Genomic DNA, 21,329 nt, shown 5'->3' with positions numbered 1-21,329 from the left:
ATAATTTAAAATTCTCTGACAGAATCCCTACTAAGTTTGTGAAAAATGCTCAACATTCAAAATTGCCCCACACTTAAAATAATTTTAATAAAAGCTGAAGGTGTTAAATTCTGGTTTGCTACAACTGAGAAAAAAATATTATGAGCAAGAAAAATTTATTTGACAACTGAGTCAGTCCAATTTTTTATGGTATGTAGCACACACACACAAAACCACTCAGATGATGGTAAATTATTTTCAGAAATAAATCTGCTTTGGTTCAACTACAGCTGACAGCCAACAATTAATGCTTAAATTAATGAATGGTGGCTCTTATGACATTATAATCAACAACATACGAGGCTGCATCATTCTTATTCCTTTTCTTGAAGCAACTGTGTTCCTGGAGGTGGATCAGCAAGGTTCTTCACCTTCCCCACTCTTTCCCTATCCCTCATTTTTATCTCTGAGATATCCAACATTGGTGGGATTGGTCATCAGCATCCACTGATACCACTCAAAATCAGTAGACAAAACAGGCACAAATAAGAAAAGAGAAAGAAAAAGTCAGGAAAGAGGGCTGTGCCACAGTAATCAAATTCTCTTATTTTTTTAGGGTAAAGTTATATATATATATAAAACCTTCCTACCATGAGATAAATAGATGAGAACACAATTTGTATGTGCTGACAGGTTCCAACAACAACAAATATGCAGAGTCTAACCTTCCAGAGCTAGTGAAAAGCAAATGTCAGGGTTAAACCTCATTTCTTTTGCTTCCATTTCACATAATCTGTGGTACAGTAACACTATGAAAATGGTCAAGGTGGCAGCCAAGAGTTAAGGCAGAGCAGAGCTATCATGGTGCATAAATTATCGTTCTCCTGAGATTTGCTCAATCTCATACTGAGTAGCTGTGCAGTCTTGGAGAAATACATAGATTCGTTGATTTAATTTGCCTTTCACATAATGATACTATAGACCCTTGGTTAAAATGCTATTGAGCTAGTTGTTCCCTGAAGTAATTTTCTGAAACACTTAAACTACCTATAAACAAAGAAAGGAAGAAGGGAGAGGGGAGAAGGAGAGAGAAAGTAATTGCGAAAAAATATATACTACATGAATAGTCAATTCTTGTTATACATACAGAAAGGTACCAAGACACCACAAGGTACTCCCATAAACCTTTCTAAAAATTCTATCTAGAGTGTTTCAGCTGACAGAAAAAAAAACCAAATGAAATAAATATTAAAAACACACGAATGGGGAAAAATAGTAAAAATGTGAAGCAAAACTAATACAGGTGAGTGTTAAACAAAATACTTTCTGATAAACTACATATAAAATGATGTAAATGACTATAAAATGAACTTCAATATTAAAAAATACCAAAAGAAAGTTTGGGAAATAGTTCAAAAAGATAGAATATAGGCTTTCCATTCTTGGGTTTGACTTGGCACTGAGTCACAGCGCACTGCCAGGAGTAAGTCTTGGGTTTCAGGCACCTCCAGGTGTGTAACCCCCAAAGAAAAACCAGAAATAAAACTCTGACTGTGAAATAATAATATTGAAATGCCATGATTTCAATAAGTACTTGGTGATGATGAAAGAAATAAAAAGTTCCTACATTTCTTGGTATTTTAAAACAAGAATCACTATTTAGCACAGTACAAACTATTTAATATTAATGTTGATAGATAACTCTTATCAAAATTATTGTATAGATAAGACACTAGTAGAAATGTATAAGAAAAAAACCTCCAACCCCATCAAAACATGGGGAGAATGAATAGAAATTTCCTCATAAAAGAAATACAAATGGCCGAAAGGCACATGAAAAAATGATCCACATCGCTAGTCATCAGGGAGATGCAAATCAAAATAACAATGAGATATCTCACACCACAGAGACTGGCACACATTCAAAAGAACAAAAGCAACCAGTGATGGTGTGGATGTGGGGGAAAAGGGACGCTCCTTCATTGTTAGGGGAATGTTGACTGGTCCAGCCTTTCTGGAAAAAAATATGGACAGCCCTTCAAAACTAGAAATTGAGCTTTCATATTACCCCACAATACCACTTCTGGGAATATATCCGGAGGGTGCAAAAAAGCACAGTAGAAATGACATCTGTACCTATACGTTCATTGCAGCACTGTTCACAATAGCCAAAATCTAGAAACAACCCAAGTGCCCTAGAATGGATGACTGGTTAAAGAAACTTTGGTACATCTACACAATGGAATACTATGCAGCTGATAGGAGAGATGAAGTCATGAAATTTGCTTATAAATGGATAGACATGGAGAGTATCATGCTAAGTGAAATGAGTCAGAAAGAGAGGGATAGATATAGAAGGACTGCACTCATTTGTGGAGTATAGAATAACATCACATGAGTCTGACACCCAAGGACAGTAGATACAAGGGCCAGGAGGATTGTCCCATAGCTGGAAGCCTGTTTCATGAGCAGAGGAGAGAAGGCAGATGGAATAGAGAAGGGATCACTAAGAAAATTATGGCTGGAGGAACCAGTTGGGATGGGAGATTCATGCCAAAAGTAGATAATAGAACAAACATGATGACTTCTCAGTGTCTCTGTTGCAAGCCATAATGTCCCAAAGTAGAGAGAGTATGGGGAATATTGTCTGCCATGGAAGCAGGGGGAAGGTGGGAAAGGAGGGGTATAGCCGGGATACTGGTGGTGAGGAATGTGCACTGGTGGAGGGATGGGTGTTTGATCATTGTGAGATTGTAACCCAAATATGAAAGCTTGTAACTATCTGATGGTGATTCAATAAAACAAAATTTTAAAAAATTATTGTATAGAGGAAATCTATACAATAGATAAGAATATATAGAAATGACTATATAAAATTAAAAGGCATGTGTAAAAATGAGGATAAGTATAAATTGCAAGATATTTTATCAACTGAATAATTACCATACATAATATGCAAAGAGTTATGGATAATAATAAAAATACAATAATCTGAGAGCCAAAAACTGAGGAAGATTGGGGGCTGGAGCCTTTGCACGTCTGCCTTGCACGTGACCGACCCGGGTTCGATTCCCAGCATCCCATATGGTCCTCAATTACTGCCAGGAGTAATTCCTGAGTGCAGAGCCAGGAGTAACCCCTGTGCATCAATGGGTGTGACACAAAAAGCAAAAAAATAAAAAAAGAGGAAGGCAGGGGAAATAGGGAAATAGGTCCTCTTAGTATTCTACTCCTGGGATAGAAAACTGGCAAAAAAAAAAATCTTACAGAGAAATTTTTCAGTGTATATAGAAATTTAAATTTTTCATTTCTCTGACAAAGAAATTCCACATCTAGAAAGTTATTCCAGAAAAATAATCTAAGGTAGACTCAAGTACTTTTAAACTTATTTAAAACATGTTAGAAACATGTATGTTTCTAAAAAAGTTCACAATAATGAAGAATGAAACCAAATACTAATATAGGAATAGTTCAACTCTGGTATTCCATAAAACACAACTACTTCAAATTTATTTCAAGGAATATTTCATATGAGTACAAAATGTTTAAGTGAGTTGAAAAACAAAATATAAGACAATTTGATTTTAACTTATGAGAAAACTCTTTACTTATACAAATATGTAGTCAATTATATTAAAAAGAATTATATCAGAATTTCAACAATAATCATACCTGGCTGGAGAAAAGGTTATGTATGACTTTTTATTTTTCTCTATTTCATATTTAGGATTGGAGCGATAGCACAGTGGGTAGGGTGTTTGCCTTGCAAGGGGCTGACCCGGGTTCCATTCCTCCATCCCTCTTGGAGGGCCCAGCAAGCTACCGAGAGCATCCCACCCGCATGGCAGAGCCTGGCAAGCTACCCGTGGCGTATTCTATATGCCAAAAACAGTAACAAGTCTCACAATGGAGACATTACTGGTGCCCGATCAAGCAAATTGATGAACAATGGGATGACAGTGCTACAGTGCTACATTTTTATATTTATCAATTAAAATCTAAATACATATCATTCCTATACCAGATTATTTTTAGCTTAAAAATGTAAATACTGGGGCTGGATAAATACTACAGCACCTTGCACACAGCCAGGTACAATTTCAGGCACCACATATGGTCCTCTGAGCCTTGCATATGACTGAGGAGTAATCCCTGCATATGAGTGAGGAGGAAGCCATGAGTACTGCTAGATGTGGCCCAAACACCCCAAATAAATAAAATTAAAAAAAAAAAACTTAAATATTCAGGGCTGGAGCAATAGCACAGCAGGTAGGGCGTTTGCCTTGCATGTGGCTAACTTGGGTTCGATTCCCAGCATCCCATATGGTTCCCCGAGCACTGCCAGGAGTAATTCCTGAGTGCATGAGCCAGGAGTAACCACTATGCATCTGCGGGAGTGACTCAAAAAAGCAAAAAAAAAAATTGAATTGATGATATTAATAAGATATTCAAATTTTATGCATGTCTTTGGGAATAATGATTTTGAACTCTCAAAAATCTAAAAAAAAAAAAAAGAAAGTATGTATTTCCAAAAAACTGTAGGATCTTGCCTAGTTCTAGCTCTGTAAATCAGGTTGGTTCAGAAGACCAAGATTTTAGAAACAACCCTATTTCTGATTAGTTTAATACAACACAGGTTCAAGCATGGAGAGGAACTTTCTTGAAATCAGGGCATTGGGATAGGGGGAGAACAGGTTTCATAAAAGCCCGGGATAATCTAATACCAACTGATCACTAACAGAAAAATAGATGTAAATTTAATCTCTTAATAACAGCCATTCAGCAATATCAATGGGAGGCTGGAAATGTTAATAAATAATGTAGAGTGGTATTTTTACATAATCCTGACTTTGCATTCAAATCTCTAACTTTCTTTTCCAATATTTTGAAATGACTTACCACTTTTCGAGCACTCACTATGGGCACGTTCTATGCAGTGATTTACATATATTATTTCTATTTTTTTCATCAACTCTGTGTCTTATTATCTTCCAAGTGGGAATTTCTCAAAGTAGAATTTGCCGAAGAAAACAGGATTAAATTTTCCCTTGTCCTAAATGAAATCTGTTTTGAAAACCCAACTATCCTCCAATAAAATACATGTAACTCTACAACTTTGCCCTTTCCTCTCTTCCATGGTTACCTATTTTTGATACAACACTTTCTTCAGAGCTCAACCATACTACAAGACCACTTCAGTTCTTGGCTACTAAATACCGTTTTATATACCCCAAGCAAAATCTGAGACAAGTCCTTTTATTCTCTTAAAAGAGTTAAGCAGATCAGGATACCTAATAGGATTTAAAAATTACTGTTTAGCTGCCCTTTTGAAAGGGTTGATTTTGCCCTGGAATAGAAACTGTCTAATGCTCTGCCCCAGGTGATTAGTTTCAGAGGTAATTTTAGTAAGCCAGATAATTGCAAACAAATTATTCTGAAGTACCTCTTTAAATTGCGTGTCGTCAGGAATTGGATTTTCGAGAGTAATGAGTGTAATTGATTATAAGAGAGAGCTTTTTTTTTGGGAGAAGATGCAGTCGCTGCCACCGCTGCTTGCAACGCCTGCCAACAGGGAAGACTTCAATGTTTAAGGCATCTGAATGGACGCTGAGAGGCTACTCTTAAAATATGGATGAGGCTTTGGCTTCCTCCACAGCACACGATACAACATCTGTCCTAAAGCGATAAGGGCCCAATTATGCCTTTAAAGCATCATAAATATAAACCACCACCTGCAATAAGTAGCCACTTAGGATTCTGTGGATCAGACACGGTGACTGGACTTTTCATGATTTCACAAGTAAGGTCCCTTCTCTTCCACATTGGAAGTCCCACCCTTCTTCATAAATGCTGTGTTGACACTGTGTGATCAAAAACTGTGAAATATTTGGGGCTAGCGAGGCAGTAAAGATGGTAAGGCACTTGTCTTTCACATGAACACCCTGGGATTTATCCCTGGCACCACGTACAGATCTCAAACCACCGCCAGGCATGACCCCTGAGGACAGAGCCAGGAATAAGCCTTGAGTATTGCCAGATGTGGCCTCCAAACAAAACAAGTGTGAGGTGTGTTTGGGGATAAAACTCTCTTATCTGTTGAGCATAAGAGGTCAGGGCTAGGGACTCCCTTGGTGAGGAGCACAAATCCAGCTAAGGAACTGCACTCTTTCTTTGAAAAAAACCATGTTGCAATTCTCCTTCTCCCCAGACTAATGGCTTTCAAGATAAGGAAGTCTGTTGTTACTCCGGACTGCACTCTTGACATGAGAGCAGAGAGCCTGGCCCAGGGTTCAATGGATAAAAAACAAAACCTCCATTCTGAAGTCTCATCTCCACAAATAATGGGTCATCCATGTCTGTGTCCCTCCCTGGAAATAGACCCCATTGCTTTACACCTCTAATCTCAATTCTGAGTCCCCACCTAAATGGCATTAAGAACCACTAGTACATGTTAGTTATTTAGCATTTGCTCAAAACCACAAAGTTGGGTCTGAATAATTGAATTTGAGATTTTAAGGGACATACATATTTCAATTTTGTTTTGTTTATAATAACAACAATTGATTTCATTCGAGTTATCATCATCTCAGAAGACCCTGAGTAATGGGGAAAAGGAAACTATGAATAGAAAATAAGGCAGCATGTAATAAACTCAATATTCCTTCTACTCCAAGGAAATGGCTGAGGTGGTTTATGGTCAGAATTTGCTTCAATAAATAAAGGAACAAAAGCTTCATGCTTATAAGGGTGACATGCAATGACAAAGATGAGCTAGCCGGACAGAAACCAATAAATAATACCCAGTCTCTGTAGAATCTTCATATCAAGAAAAATACAGAGGCTCTACAACACAAAGGCCATGATCAGGAGAGTTGGCAGTCTGTGTCACTCAACAAGAATTGAGTGTCAGACATAATGTAGATACAAACATTCAGTAATTTGAATTGACATGCTGAGACAATACTTCATTTGCAACACCTACAAAATCAGGGGCCACATGCTTCAACTGGGTTCTGAGTGGTTTGGGACCTTCTGAAAGATGACTTAGAGCACATTACCTTTGGGCACTTTGGCCCTCCATCTCTCCCGATTGATATGCACCACCTCCGTCCAAGTGGTCTTAAAACTCTTATAGTCAACAGGGAGGACAGAGTTGTTGACTGGGGCACTTCCTTCCGAGCCAGCACTCTTGACACCTGATCGCTTCGTGTCTGCAGAATTGATGTTGTTCAAGCTGGAGAGCAAAGAAATCACAGCAGAGAGGAGGGTTAGTGTTGGAAAACTGCCTGCCAAAGAACAAGACTCAGGAGGGAGCAGTTAGCATCATCAAATTACTGCCGTGAAAGTCCTGAAGTCTGTAATCAATCTATTTTCCATAGGGAACAAGTGGGAAATTCTGTATTTTGGGTAGAAAAAAAAATCTAGATTACAGTCTAATGATCCTCATATTACTTTTCATTTTCTTTTCTCTTTCCTTCTTTTCTTTTCTTAAACTGGGGTGGGGAATGGTAGGCCACACCTAACAATGCTCAAGGCTCACTCCTGGCTCTGTGCTCAGGGATCACTCCTGGTTTTGCTCAAGGAATCATATGCATCATATCAATTGTATGCTGAAGATAGAACCAGAATAGGCCACATGCAAGGCAAAAGCCTTACAGATGTGCTTTATCTCCACTTCCCCACATAACTTTTTCTGTTGATTCTTTTCTTCTCATTAACTTTTTTTGTTCTCAACTCTCTAAAATGAACAATTTCAACTTGGACTTCCAGAGCTCACCAACCTGTTTCCAAATTGACCCAGTGTGATACTCTAAGTTTACCAGTGTGAAACTATGATATAAATATGCATCTAAATGTATGTTTAAGTCAGTGATTTAAATTAATAAATTAAATTAAGTCACAGTGATTTTTATATATGTGTGTGTATGTGTGTTGTTCAACCCACTCTTGCACAGAGTTCCTGAAAATCATTGGAATTTCTAAGAAATGAGAACAAAAAGAGGTTTTGTATTGTTAATGAAGAGACTTTTGGATAATACCTAAGTTTAAAAACTGGTCTTTTGATTCACTATCCATTCATCCAATCTCTGAGTAATAGGGAGGGGTTGAAGATGAAATCGTTTGTGAATAGTCAGTGAATATATCCATTATGTGTATGCAAAGAAGCTTCCATAAAATATTTAAAGATAACGAGGTTCAGTGAGCTTATGGGTATACCAATGTTCTTAGAGAGGCTATCTCAATTCTCTTTTCATATAGATAGAGACTTCACTTTCATCTGGGTGTTTCTGAATTATATTCCCTTATATAATCTAGAAAATGAAATTTTTTTTCTGAATCTGTGATTGCTACCCCCTTAGCAAATAAATTGAATCTGAGTTGGACTCATAGAATCGCTCATGTAGTTGGGGTCACAGACTCCCAGGTAACAATCTGGATTCAGGGTTAGTGTCTTCAAGCTCAAGGAGGAGGTCATGAGAACTCCTAATGTGTACTTGAGTTAGAGGCAGGGCTAACCTAATATGAGACTATACCTGAAGTGGGGAGCAGATGTACAGTCATACAGGACTGAAACCAGGCAACCCGATGCGATCTCCAGGCACGTGCTGTCGGAAATGACCTGACTGTAGGGTGCCCAGGTGGTGTCTGAGTACTGCTTATTGTTAATACACATACATGTATCTGTAGAAACTGTTTTAGAGGTTGTTTTTACCCTCCAACTTAGCCTTCTCAGTCCCATCTCCCCTTGTTGCCCCTAATTCACAAGGTCAGGATAAAGTGATTTCATATGTTCCTGCCTGGCAAAAGACCATTTAAGACATGAATATTGGGGCTGGAGAGAGTATAGTGGGTGGATCTTCACCTCTCCCTGACCCTGCACGTGGTCAACCTGGGTTTGATCCCCAGCACCACAGAATGTCCCATGAACACTGCACGGCCAGGAGTGATCCCTGAGCAGAAAGCCAAAGGTCAGCCCTGAGCATCACTAAGTGTGGCCCCAAAACAAAAAATATTACCTATGCTCTAAACATGGGCAACTGTACAAATAGGAGAAAGTGCCATCATCTTGGAAAACTTTAAAGAACCACCACATGACTCTGGGTGGCTAGGTCAGAAGTGACATGAGCACAAATGACTGAGTGACAAGGAGGAATGAGATGGTGCTGTGTTTCAGGCAGAGCTGCAAGGAGTCTGCGGGAGTCAGCAGGGGCGGCAGCAGCAGTAAAGGTTCCATCTACCCCGATCTTCCCTGGAGTCCCGGAATTTATCCTTTTGTACTCCCTCCTTCCTGATTATTTCTTTTCTTGCCCTTTTGCTCCTTTCTTATTCCCCCATTTTTCTGCTTTATCATCAGAACAGCCCAAGGTTCTGCATGGGCAATCAAGGAGATTAAAGTAGTAGTAACAGTAATTAACAGTATTAGCAGAGGCTACCAGTATTACAATCTACAGTTTCTCCACTGATGAAACGGAAGCAGCTTGCCCGATTTCACAGCTAATAAATAATGAGGTCAGGATGCTGTCCAAGGTCAGCTAAGCGGTAATCTATTTTCAATAAAATGGTGTTAGGCAGAAGGTGATTTAAAGTTTCCCATCATCCCCTTCCCCACTCTTTCTTTTCCTTAACCTAGAACTGTGGTTTGTTTTGTGGTAACTCTGATGAGGGGCACTTTCTTATCAGAGTGTCAAGAGAGAAAATGAGTTGAGCACACCAGGCTTGCACACAATGATTGTTGCTGCCATGAGTAAAAGCACCACAGGGGAAATGGGCGGGAGCTCAAGTGTGGATGGTACAGGTGCCTTCGGTCATGTATTGGAAGCTGCCCACCCACTTACATGCAAGCCTGGAGACCTCATGAGCTCTGAGAAAACAGAGCTGAGCATTTCTTCTACAAAGAGGCAAGACTAGTACCACACCTATGTCTTACAAAAGAGGCGTCCTCTATTCCAGCTGCAATAGAGACGGGATCACTAAGTCAATGGTGATTGGAGGAATCACTCAAGATGGGAAACGTGTGCTGAAAGTAGATAAAGGACCAAACATGATGGCCTCTCAGTATCTGTGTTGCAAACCATCATGCCCCAAAGTAGAGAGTGTAAGAAGGAAATTGTCTGCCATACAGGCAGCGGGAAAGGGAGGTGAGAGGGGAGATACTGGGGACATTGGTGGGGGAAAATGTACACTGGTGGAAAGATGGGTGTTTGATCATGGTACCACTGAAACTCAATCATGAAAGCTTTATAATGATCTCACTGTGATTCAATAAAAAAAAATAGAGAGGCATGCTTTCCTCATGGACAAGCCTATCTGAGACCCAGGTCTTGAGTATCCACTGACCTTGAACGCCTCTGTCCAGTCCCACCAGATTGGGAGTTTTCGTCAACTACTGGATTCACGATCTTTTCAGTCATGTCTGTGAGCACAGTGAAAGTGGGTTCCACGATGAAATCAATGAAACCTGAGGAGAAACAAACAGCAGTGTTTCAGAGGAACTACAGACCTTCCCTTGGAAACCAATGAGTCCCTTCTTGCTTTTTAAATCCATCCACATAGAAACTCCTCAATAAATTGATTTCATCCATGTAATACATATCTTGATTTGAGAAATATTAGTCAAATTTACTTCTCCTATGTAACTTTCCTAGGTCATTGTCAGTAGATCATTCAATACATAGCTTTAAAAAATTAAATATAGAGTTGGGAGAGATCGTACAGTGGTAAGTCACTTGACTTGCATGTGCCCAACCTGCGTTCTATCCCAGCACCATATATGGTCTTCCAAACTCCATCAGGGATTATCACCAGGGGTCATTCCTGAGCACAGAGCCAGGAGTAAGCCCTGAGCACTGCTAGTATGGCTTCAAAACATATATATGTGTGTATATATATGAAATACAATAATAATTATGACAAGTGTTGTGAAAAAGCTAAGATACAGCAGACCACCCCTGTCTTCCCTGAGTTTAAAGATTCTAAAGTGCACAGAAAGGTCAAAATGGAGAAGCTCAAATAAAGCACCCAGAAGTTAAATGAAGCAGGATGGATATACAGAGATATAAATACATAAAATATTTATATATACTTCCTTACCTTTTAGTTTTGGGGCCACATCCAACAATGCTTAGGGGCTACTACTTGCTCTGTGCCCCCCAGTGGTGCTTGGGAAGCAGATGTGGTCAGGAAGGGTGCAGAGCAAGCACCTTAATCCTGTCCTCTCCATCCTGATGAGTATGCCTTAAGCCTAGTCACATTACCAAAGCTGTCCTGATCAAAAAACAATTTCTAAAATGTGTTTTTACAAAAAGAAAGGTATGACAGATTTTTGAGGAGCCATTTCTGGAAATAGAATCACCCAGGAAGTGGCAATATCCTGGAAAGGGAGCTAGAAGAAGCATAAATGAGGAAAAACACAGCAGAGATTGCATTCTGATGCTGCATGCAGAATGGGCAGAGAATGGTGAGAAAGAAGACAGGCACCCTGCCACTGACTCTTGTCATCGTTTAGAGATTTAAAGTCTATTTTTATATAGGAGGAATCATGGAGGTAGCAGAATGGCACTGACTAATCTTTTCATGAGCCAGTCACATTCCGTGAAGAAAGACAGGGCAGCCTTCATCAACCCAATCAGCCGAATACACAACTCTAGCATTATAGGATGGAACCAGATTCCCAGACAAAGAATCACCGAGAACTTGTGAGTTTACTTCTATAGACGTCTTTCTCTGCTTTTCCTTTCCACCACAGAGGCTTACGAACACTTACCTACTTGAGATTGAGCAACCATAGTTGACTTTCGATCACACAAAGGAGAAAAGGGCAGTCCCAGTTCTGCTTCTCTGTCACCCTAGGAAAACAAGAGGTCAAAATAAATTAGGAACAGTGGGTTACACTTCCTGGTCTGATTCATCTGTCATGATGGCCACAGTCTTTATTTTAATTATTGCAATTACATTATGTAACAAGTCCTGATGGGGCCTGTTCCTCTGCATGAAAGACACCGGGAGGCCAGAGCCCTCTGGGGTCCAATCATTCCACCCAAACACAAAGGCACATGCTGTTGGTACAGAAAGCCTCAGCAGATAGCACTCAGGCCCCTGAGGAAAGTAAGAAAAACAAGGCGTTCTGGTCTGAAGCCAACCCTGAAGTCAGAATTCCTCTCTTCTCAAGGGGGCCCAGGTTGACCCCTCGCCTTTCTTAAGCCAGTGAACCCTCCCAATTGTGGGCAATATCCAAGACACAAATTCTTCCTGGAGGGACTCTGATCTTGTCTCTTTGTGCTACCTCAAGCCACATACTCACTGGAGCAAGTGCTCCTGGACCCTCTCTTTTTCTTTTTCTTTCCCCCTTCTCTTTCCATCCCATCCCATTCCATCCCTTCCAATCTCTTTCTTTCATTACTATTGTTTGGGGGGCCATGCCCTGAAGTGCTGAGGGCCAGAAGAGTCACCCATGGAAGTTTAGGAATCAAGCTCAGAGTCTCCTCGGTCTCAAACATGCCAGGCATGTGCTCTGCCACTCAGCCAGCTACATAGTCCAGAATAAACAATGAAACAAGAAAGAAGCAAAATACGTATTTGTATTTATCAAGTTGTACAATGATAAAAAAAAATGATTATCTGACCAGTCTGTTTTATCGGACTCCAAAAACAACTTCACTATAAAAAGAAGATTGTTGGAAAGTCTAAATCCTGGTGGAGAGTTTTAAAACTTGACCCAAAAGCTCAATGTCACACACTCAGAAAAGTGAAGATCCATCATCCTTTTTAAAGCATAAAGTTGTCCTGATTCATTTTATCAGGAAAGAATCTACTCAGGGTAATAGTTTGTGAGCTGGACTTGTGATAGTGGATTTGTTAACAGTTTATAAGCTGAAATCTTTTCTTTCTCCTACTAGCCATGTGACTGTATGAAGGTTACTTTCCCTCTTCAATTTTATGATCTTTAAAAGGGATGAAAACTCTTTTCCACATCGGGTTATAATGGGGATTAAATAAGAAAATGCATGTGAATAAAAAGAATGGTTACTATTTTCTTGAGGGAAATGGGGGAAGGGGGTTGGGCAATATCCAGGAGTACTCAGGAGATACTCATGGATTGGTGCTCAGAGGTCATTCCCAGTGTTTCTTGGGAAATACAAACTGATGAGTTTTGAACACAGGGTCTCACATATGCAAAGCATGTGCTGCATACTGAATCACATCCCAGGCCTCTAACATTTAAGTTAAGATTTGAGAAAAAAGTACATATAACATAATATAAAATATGTAAATACATAATATAAATATAATATAAAATATTAGAAATTGAGAGTTAGCTATTACTAATTCTGAGTTTGAATTTTTGAATGCCCTGTTTGGCTAGGGCTTTGATGACTGCTTCAGTCTCAACAAAATCAAAGGCCTTCTTTAAATCGATGGACATTAGACAGAGCAGCATCTTGAACTTTTGGAAACCTCAATGAGCTCTGTCACACTGTGGATGTGGTCGATCATGCTGAATCCTTTTCAGAACCCAGCTTGCTCGCATGGTTGTCCTTCATTTAGTTTTCTGCCGATCCTCTTTAGGATGACTCCAGTGAGCAACTTGTAGATGACGGACAACAGGGAGATCGGGTGATAGCTGTCCATGTCGTGGATGTCTCCCTTCTTGTGCAACAGAATGGTCCTGCTGGTTTTCCACTAGGATAGAACCTTGTATTCAGACAGATAGTATGTGAAGAGCCAACCAGTGTATTGACAAGTACTGGTGGCAGATTCTTCAGGTGTTCGGGTCTGATCTTGTCTGGACCGGGTGCTGTTCGCTTCTTTACCATGAAATGGCATGTCAGATTTTGGAAGGGAGAATGCTGACAATGACATGTCCATCATGTGGAATTTGGTATGTGGGCAGGTGGACATGGTTATCAAAGAGATCTGAGCAGAAGTCGTGGATAACCTTCTCCATTGCCCTTCGGGAAGATGTGACAGATCCATCAGGACGCCAAAGGGCAGTCATCTTGGTCTTGTAGTTGGCAAAGGACAGGCGGGCATTGCAAATACTTTTCTTGGCTTTTGCCGCATCAGCCAATACTGCTGCTCATCTCTCTTTGAGGTCTTCCTATATCGATTCTGCACAGCTTTGCGAGCTCGGACGTTAGCTTGTGGTTGCCTGAGGCTTGCGCCATTGTGCCAAACCATGATGGCAAATGAGCTTGAGAGTTTCCAAAGACAGGTATCTTTTTGTGGCTTCTAACTCTTGGAATTCCTCGCACAGTCATGGAGGTGCTGAACCAGTCGATTGTATTCCTCATTGATGTTGTCAATGACAGCATCTTCCCACGCTGCCACAATAGTGCCAAAGAGCACCCAGTTGGTGGTTGTTCTGGGAGTTCTTTTCTTAAACTTTGCAGCCCTTTTTCTCCTCTTCGTGAAGCAAAATTTCGCACGAAGGAGACAGTGGTCTGGTCCCATTTGGAATTTTGGGACAACAGCGACATTGGTCAGGAAAAACTGTCGATTGAATATGATGTGGTCAATTTCATTGTGGAACTGTCCACCAGGAGAATCCCATGTCCAATATTTAGATTCGGCCTTCTGGAACTGTGAGTTACCATGGATGGTCTTGGTTGATATGATGAAATTAGTCTCCCATCCTGTTCGTTCCATTCTAGGCTGTGGGTCCCAATGTGGAGTTCTTTAGGCGACATTCTTGGTCCTATCTTGGTGTTAAAATCACCAGCAATGACCTTGTAAAAGGTGTGGTCTTCTTTTTAGAACTTCTCCACCTTCATGTAGAACTTCTCAATTTCTTCTTCATCGTAGTTGGATGTTAGTGTGTAGATGACGAATATAGAAACTGCCAACAATGAGCCACATCCATTCAAATGTAAATGTCCAATTTGCATTGTTAGGCATTCGAACGAATTGATGCTCATGGCCAAGTTCATGTTGACGAAGACACTGACACCACCAATGCCTCTACTGTCACATGTTCCGAGGAACAGTTCTTCTCCAGTGTCGAAAACGGTGTGATGTGATTGTTGCCTTCTTGTCTCAGTCAGTCCAACGACATTGTACTTGATCTGTGCTTGCACCATCAGATCTTCAATGGATGCTTCTGATGCAAGCATTGAAAGTACAGACAGTCAAACTCAGTACATCAGGATCCTCCATGAGCTGTTTTTATGGATTTACTACCAGGATCTCACCAGTCTACAAGGAAGTGATCATTGATGTAAAGAGAGAAGTTCGGCAGGGTGATACCATTTCACTGAAACTTTTCAGTGCCACCCTCGAGAATGTCATTCAACTAATAAAATGGGAAGGAATGGGAGTGAAGATAGATGGTTGGCTAGTACATCACCTCCGCTTCATTGATGACATTATTCTAATAACAACAAACTTTAGCTAAGCAGCATGAATGCTGGCCGATTCGGACCATGAGTGTGGAAAGTTCGGACTGCATTGCAGCTGAATCTCACGAAGACAGTGTTCATTAGAAGCGAACTAGTTCCTCAGGTTCCATTTGCTCTTAATGGAATGAACATCTCCGAATGCAGCAGTTATGTGTACCTGGGTAGAGAACTCAACATGACAAACAACTTGGTGACAGAACTGTGCAGGAGGAAGAGAGCTGTGTGGAACACCTACAAGTGCATCGAAGAAGTTGTTAAGAGGATGAAGAACTTTCAGCTCTGAGCACATCTCTTTGACTCCACTCTTCTTCTTGCACTAACATACGCCTCAGACACCTGGGCCCTATGAAAACAGGATGAGAATGCTATTTGGGTCTCCCAAAGAGGAATCAAAAGAGCTATGCTTGGAGTATCACGTTTCACTCAAGTGAGAGAAGGAATCTGGGGTTCCGACTTCCATCGATGATCGAGAATCAAGAATGCTGTCTCAATTGCCAAGGCGTCGAAAATCCAATGGGCCAGACACATAATGCAATTTGGAGATGATCGCTGGACTAGAGCCATTACTGACTAGATTCTACAGGACGTCAAAAGAATGCCTGCCACCCACCTATGAGATGGTCAGACTTCTTCATCATGACCCTGAATGAATGGGTTTGATGCTCTTTGTGTTCCTGGAATGAGCAGACACCATTGGGCTATGTTAGCATGTGACAGGGACAAATGGAGATGTTACCGGTGCCCGCTCAAGCAAATCAATGAGCAATGGGATGACAAGTAATACAAGTGAATTCTCTCTGATCATTAACAATACTAATGTTATATAGTGAAAACAGCCTGATTCCAACACCACTCCTTGTTCAGAATTGGAACAATATCTTTCAGAGTAAAAATTTGGGGCCAGAGTCATAGCATGGTGGGTAAGATGTTTGCTTTGTATACAAGTGACCCAGGTTCCATCCCCAGCATCCATTTGGTCCCCCAAGCACTGTCAGGAGTGATCCCTGAACACAATCCCAGGACAAGAACTGATAACTGCTGGGTGTGGTCCAGCAACCAAACAAAAAACCCAAAATGAAAGTATGCAATTTCTGCACAGATCTATCATTTACAGAATGGATAGAAATGAGTGAACATGAGGAAGTGGAGTGTGAGATTCCAGTGGGAGAAAAGGTGTCTGAGAGATCGTCCTGAGTGTCGCAGCTCCTTTGGTGCTCATTCTGTGCAGATATGTCAGGGTACATACCAGTTCCTCTCTTTCCCAGCATGCCTTGGTGAAGGCTGATGAAGCTTACAGGGAGCCATGATAAAAATAACTTACTCCCATGCTATTTCCACAGTGTTTATAACATAAGCTGTAGTTGTAAGGATAGTTTAAGAGGCGATAGCTTGCTTAGAGTCAACAAATCTATTTCTATTCCCTACTTAACCACTAGTAATATGAAAGCACTAATCAGTATTATAAGGAAACTGCATTTGTTCTGTTTTGTTGTGGGGGGGAGTTGAATGCCCCACCTGGAAGGATTGTGTTCAAAGGCTTTTTTCCTCATGCCTCTGTGCTCAGGGGCTACACTATTGGTGGTGCTGGGTGGGGACAGGAATATGCCATGCCAGAACTTGAAATAGGGTCAGCAGCGTACAAACTAAATGGTACTGAATAACTTTTTAGGGGCTGGAGTAATAGTACAGTGGGTAGGGTGTTTGCCTTGCATGTGAGGGTTCAATTCCTGGCATCCCATATGGTCCCCTGAGCAGTGCTAGGAGTAATTCCTGAGTGCAGAACCAGGAGTAGACCCTGAGAATTGCCAGGTGTGACCCAAAAAGCCAGTAAGTGAATAAAGAAATGACTTTTTTATCCCATGAACATCTCTCATATCCATATCTGTCTATCCACTTACATCTTTTAAATTTAATTGAGCTGAGTAGACTCAACTATTAAAAGCCGATTTCAGGGGGGAATTTGTTTTGGGAGCCACACCCAGTGTCGCTGAGGTATCATTTCTGGAGGGTCTCAGAGGAATTTATGAGGTACTGGGGTTCTAATGTGGGTTGGCTGCCTAATCTGACCTGCTGTATTATCACTCAGCAATAAGTGGTAATTTATCACTGAGAACACTACTTTTAAAAAAGTGGTCATTGCGTTTCCTTTGGAGGGAAGACAAATTTATCAACTGAAAACAACCTGTAAAAGAAATATGGTGGAGCTTTTGCATACAGGTGAACTCACTGCTTTAATGGCACTAACTTTATGACTATCACCACTGTACCAGTACCTGTGGAGTTATCCAGACACATTTCTTTTTCCTAAAGAGGGCAAGGGGGGCATGGGGAAGGAATGTTCATTCTTTATGAATATGTCTGGACAAATCCAGACTGATCTTCAACTCAGTAAGAAAACCTCCTGATTATGGGAACAGACTTTCAGAGGTGGCTTTCATGGAAAATCTTGGTTCTTTTGGGTCCTACCCATCTCAGTCCCTTAACAGGCCTCTGTTTTGTTTTAACTTAATGTATTAAATCACCATGAATTACAAAGTTACAAAGTTGTTCATGATTAAGCTTCAGGGGTGCAATGTTTGAGCACCTATCCCTTCAACAGTGTTCACTTCCTTCCACAAATATCCCCAGTCTCCCTCCTCCCTCCTGGACCCCAACCTGCCTCTCTGGCAGGTACTTTTTTCTCTTTCTCCTTACCTTTCAGGCATTATGATTTATTGAGAAGGTATCCTACATATCATTTTACTTCCTTTCAGTGCTCAGTTCTGATCTGGGAGTGATAACTTCCCTCTATCACTGGCCTCTGACTGTTTTTTTACTGACAGGGCATGACCTCATAACCTTCCTTGTCAAATTTGTTCCCTCTAGGATTGATACTGTCAAACAACTGGTGGTGATTCATATGCAACCACAGGTACAGGCAATTGAGGCATGGTATCACAGACCTCAAGGCAACCCTCTTCCTAAGACTCAATGACTGCAACAGGGCCCCTGTTAGACGTCCCGAAGTCACAGATTGATTCAATACCTCAGAATTTCATCTTTGAGAGAGAATTAAGGAGGAAGCCTTAGTTTTCTCTTATAACTACAGTTAGAGGCTCCATTTTAGCTGTCTCCTTTCTGCATTTTAAACATACCTGTATATTCTAGAGCTCTTTCTGAGAATGGAAAATAAATAATTTCCCAGGACCATATACTCTACCACAGACCTTGGGATCATAAGAGACTAAGAAATAAGGGAATTACCTGGACAGAAGATCAAACAGATACCCTAAAAGGTCTTAAGAGCAACATTCCAAGTGGAAATATAAAAGGGACATAAGCTTAGCCTTACTAAGCAATACAAAAGGCTCCAAATTAGTCAAACCCTCTGTAAACAATTCTCTGGAAGGGTGTTGTCACTATGAGGAATATCAAGATCCAGTTACCTATAGAAAACCTACAAAAGGAGTCACACTTAAGTGAGTCCTAGACAAGTTTCTCCCCTGGTGGAAGATTTTTTTATTACTTTTCAGTAAGCTTTTCCATCTATCCAGGTAAAAGAGAAAATTAAAATTTAACACATCTAGAAATATTTGGTCTCTGAGATTTTGGGTAACCTAAATTTCTACAGCTACTTATCACAAAGTAAATTGTGAGTTATTTCCAACAGCATCCTAATAACCTGAGGCCACAGCAATGTGCCTCCATTAGAGTTTAGAGGTTACCAGATTTTACTGCTGGAATCCCACTTCTGCCTCAGAACTTCTCTCTCTCTTTTTTTAAATTTTATTTTATTGAATCACCGTGAGATAGTTACAAGCTTTCATGTTTGGGTTACAATCTCACAATGATGACTTCTCAGTGTCTGTGTTGCAAGCCATAATGCCCAAAAGTAGAGAGAGAGTGTTGGGAATACTGTCTGCCACAGAACTTCTCTTAATTGCTAATGAATCTGCCCAACATAAATAAAAGGGGAAAAACAAGAAGGAAAGGGGTTACATGGAAGAGGTCAATTTCAAAAGAGCAAAAATTTCTTAGAACTGACACAAAGTAATTTTTATACCCAACACATTATTTTCCTTCTAGGATAGCACATACACAAAAATACTATCATCCTTGTGCTAGGGGATATAATTCTGACTCTAGTTAATTTGCAAAAGAAACACAAAGAATATTTATGGAATAAACAGGAAGATGAATTTGATAGAACACTTATGCCAGGCAAACAGCCTAATTAGGCTGCCAGCTCTTCACATAATTTTACTCCTTTTGCCTCCCCTTCTTTCCTTGCATGTGGCAGACCCAAGTTTGCTCCCCAGCAGCATAGGAGCCAGAGACCAAGATCCCCGAGTGCAACCAGAAATGGTCTCTGGTTTTGGGTGTGGTCCCAAAACCAAACGAAACAATAACTATTGCAGACCACAGGTCAGTATTGTAGCAGCATGATGACTAAACTTTTCCACTTATGTCCTCAGGTCCACTGTCACTAGGTAAACACTGTCCTGGGTTTTTCGCTGACAGCCTTGGTGAGGGTGGTGTCAGCATTTCCTAGAAACACTTTCATCACACCCACTGAGGCTCCTGGCCTTCAGCTTCGTTTTGGGCCATATAGGACAGTATTCTCACTGCTTACTTCTGGCTTTACACCCAAGATGGCCCTCCTGGTGGCCTTGTGAGACCTTAGGTGGTACCAGGGATTGGTCACATGCAACAGAAGCACCCTGTTTCCCCATACTGCACTCCAGCCCCACTGTCTCACACCATTCCATTACCCTCTTCCCTCTTAACTTCACCAAACTGCCCTCTAGTTTTCTTATGCTCCATCTGTTTCAGACCTCAAGGGTTCTCTGCTCTAGTCCTAACCTCCTTCCACTTTGTAAGTCTGTCCTGTCCCAGTCCTTTAAAATAAGCCACAGGGATGTGTATATTGCGTACTTTTGGAGATTGAAACCAGGTAATCATGCTGGAGGCAAACTAGGGCAAATGCTTGGGCTTCCTTGGTTTCAGCGGACAGCTATGGTGACCCCAATCCCCATATGTAATAAACTGCACACCCAAGAAAATCTGAGAGATTAGAGGTGGGTGGAAGAAGCAGTTTTCCAATGGGGATTCCAAGGGAAGCACTTGGAGTGGGGGTGCAGATTAAAGAATTTGAGCATTAAAAAAAGAACTTTAAAGAGCAGATTTATTTGGAGAAAACAAAAACCCCAAAACCCAAAGGATAGGATTTTACATCTCAAGGCATCTCCCAGGCATTGTCTACAGATTACAAATAATTGTGCAACCACTGTACCACTATAGTTTAGAAACAACTTTGGTGGCTTGATTAGTCTACTATGGGGCCCTGGGGTTGTAACCCAGTGTTACAGCACTTGTCTTATATGTGTGAGACCCTGGCTTCGATTGGTCCCCATCAGTACAGAAAAGTGGGAAAGGCCAACATGGAAGAGGTTCTTGTTGGATAGGAAAAGAGAGAGCACCAGTGTCCTGAAGGTACTCTAGATTCAAAGCAAGGGTAGGTGAGGTGCTTCGTATGTCCCCATCTTAAGTCATGAGGATGTGTGTGTCCCCACAGAAATGTAACTGCGGAAATGAACCTAGAATTGATCAGCCCTATTGTAAATTTTTTTTTCCTGAGAGTGGGATGGGGCACACCTGCCAGTTCTCAGTAGCACAGCAGATAGGGCGTTTGCCTTGCATGCAGCCGACCCAGGTTCAATTCCTCCTTCCCTCTCAGAGAGCCCGGCAAGTTATCGAGAGTATCCTCCCACATGGCAGAACCTGGCAAGCTACCCGTGGCATATTCAATATGCCAAAAATAGTAACAACAAGTCTCACAATGGAGATGTTACTGGTGCCCGCTCGAGCAAATCGATGAACAACAGGATGACAGTGCTACAACAGTGCTGCATAGTTCCCTCCCCTTGTCTACAAAGGCACGTTGCATTTCCTGGAATCTGTGGTTCATGTAGGTGA

General features: G+C 41.0%; 1 protein-coding gene across 7 annotated transcripts in view; it reads right to left on the bottom strand.

The window, feature by feature from the left end:
• PDE1C (phosphodiesterase 1C) overlaps positions 1–21,329 on the bottom strand; it is a 645,533-nt gene that overhangs the window by 72,758 nt on the left and 551,446 nt on the right. For all 7 annotated transcript variants that reach the window (XM_055138682.1, XM_055138699.1, XM_055138691.1 and 4 more), the window contains 3 exons: positions 11,744–11,825; positions 10,318–10,438; positions 7,038–7,213 (listed from right to left, as the gene is read on the bottom strand). In XM_055138682.1, coding sequence (XP_054994657.1) covers positions 7,038–7,213; positions 10,318–10,438; positions 11,744–11,825 — 379 coding nt within the window. The remainder of the gene's footprint in view (positions 1–7,037; positions 7,214–10,317; positions 10,439–11,743; positions 11,826–21,329) is intronic.

The sequence above is a fragment of the Sorex araneus genome, chromosome 1 (assembly GCF_027595985.1).
Source record: "Sorex araneus isolate mSorAra2 chromosome 1, mSorAra2.pri, whole genome shotgun sequence".
NCBI classification, from domain to species: Eukaryota; Metazoa; Chordata; class Mammalia; order Eulipotyphla; family Soricidae; genus Sorex; species Sorex araneus.
The sequence above is the reverse complement of the archived record's forward strand: the minus strand, read 5'-3'. Positions and strand labels throughout refer to the sequence as shown.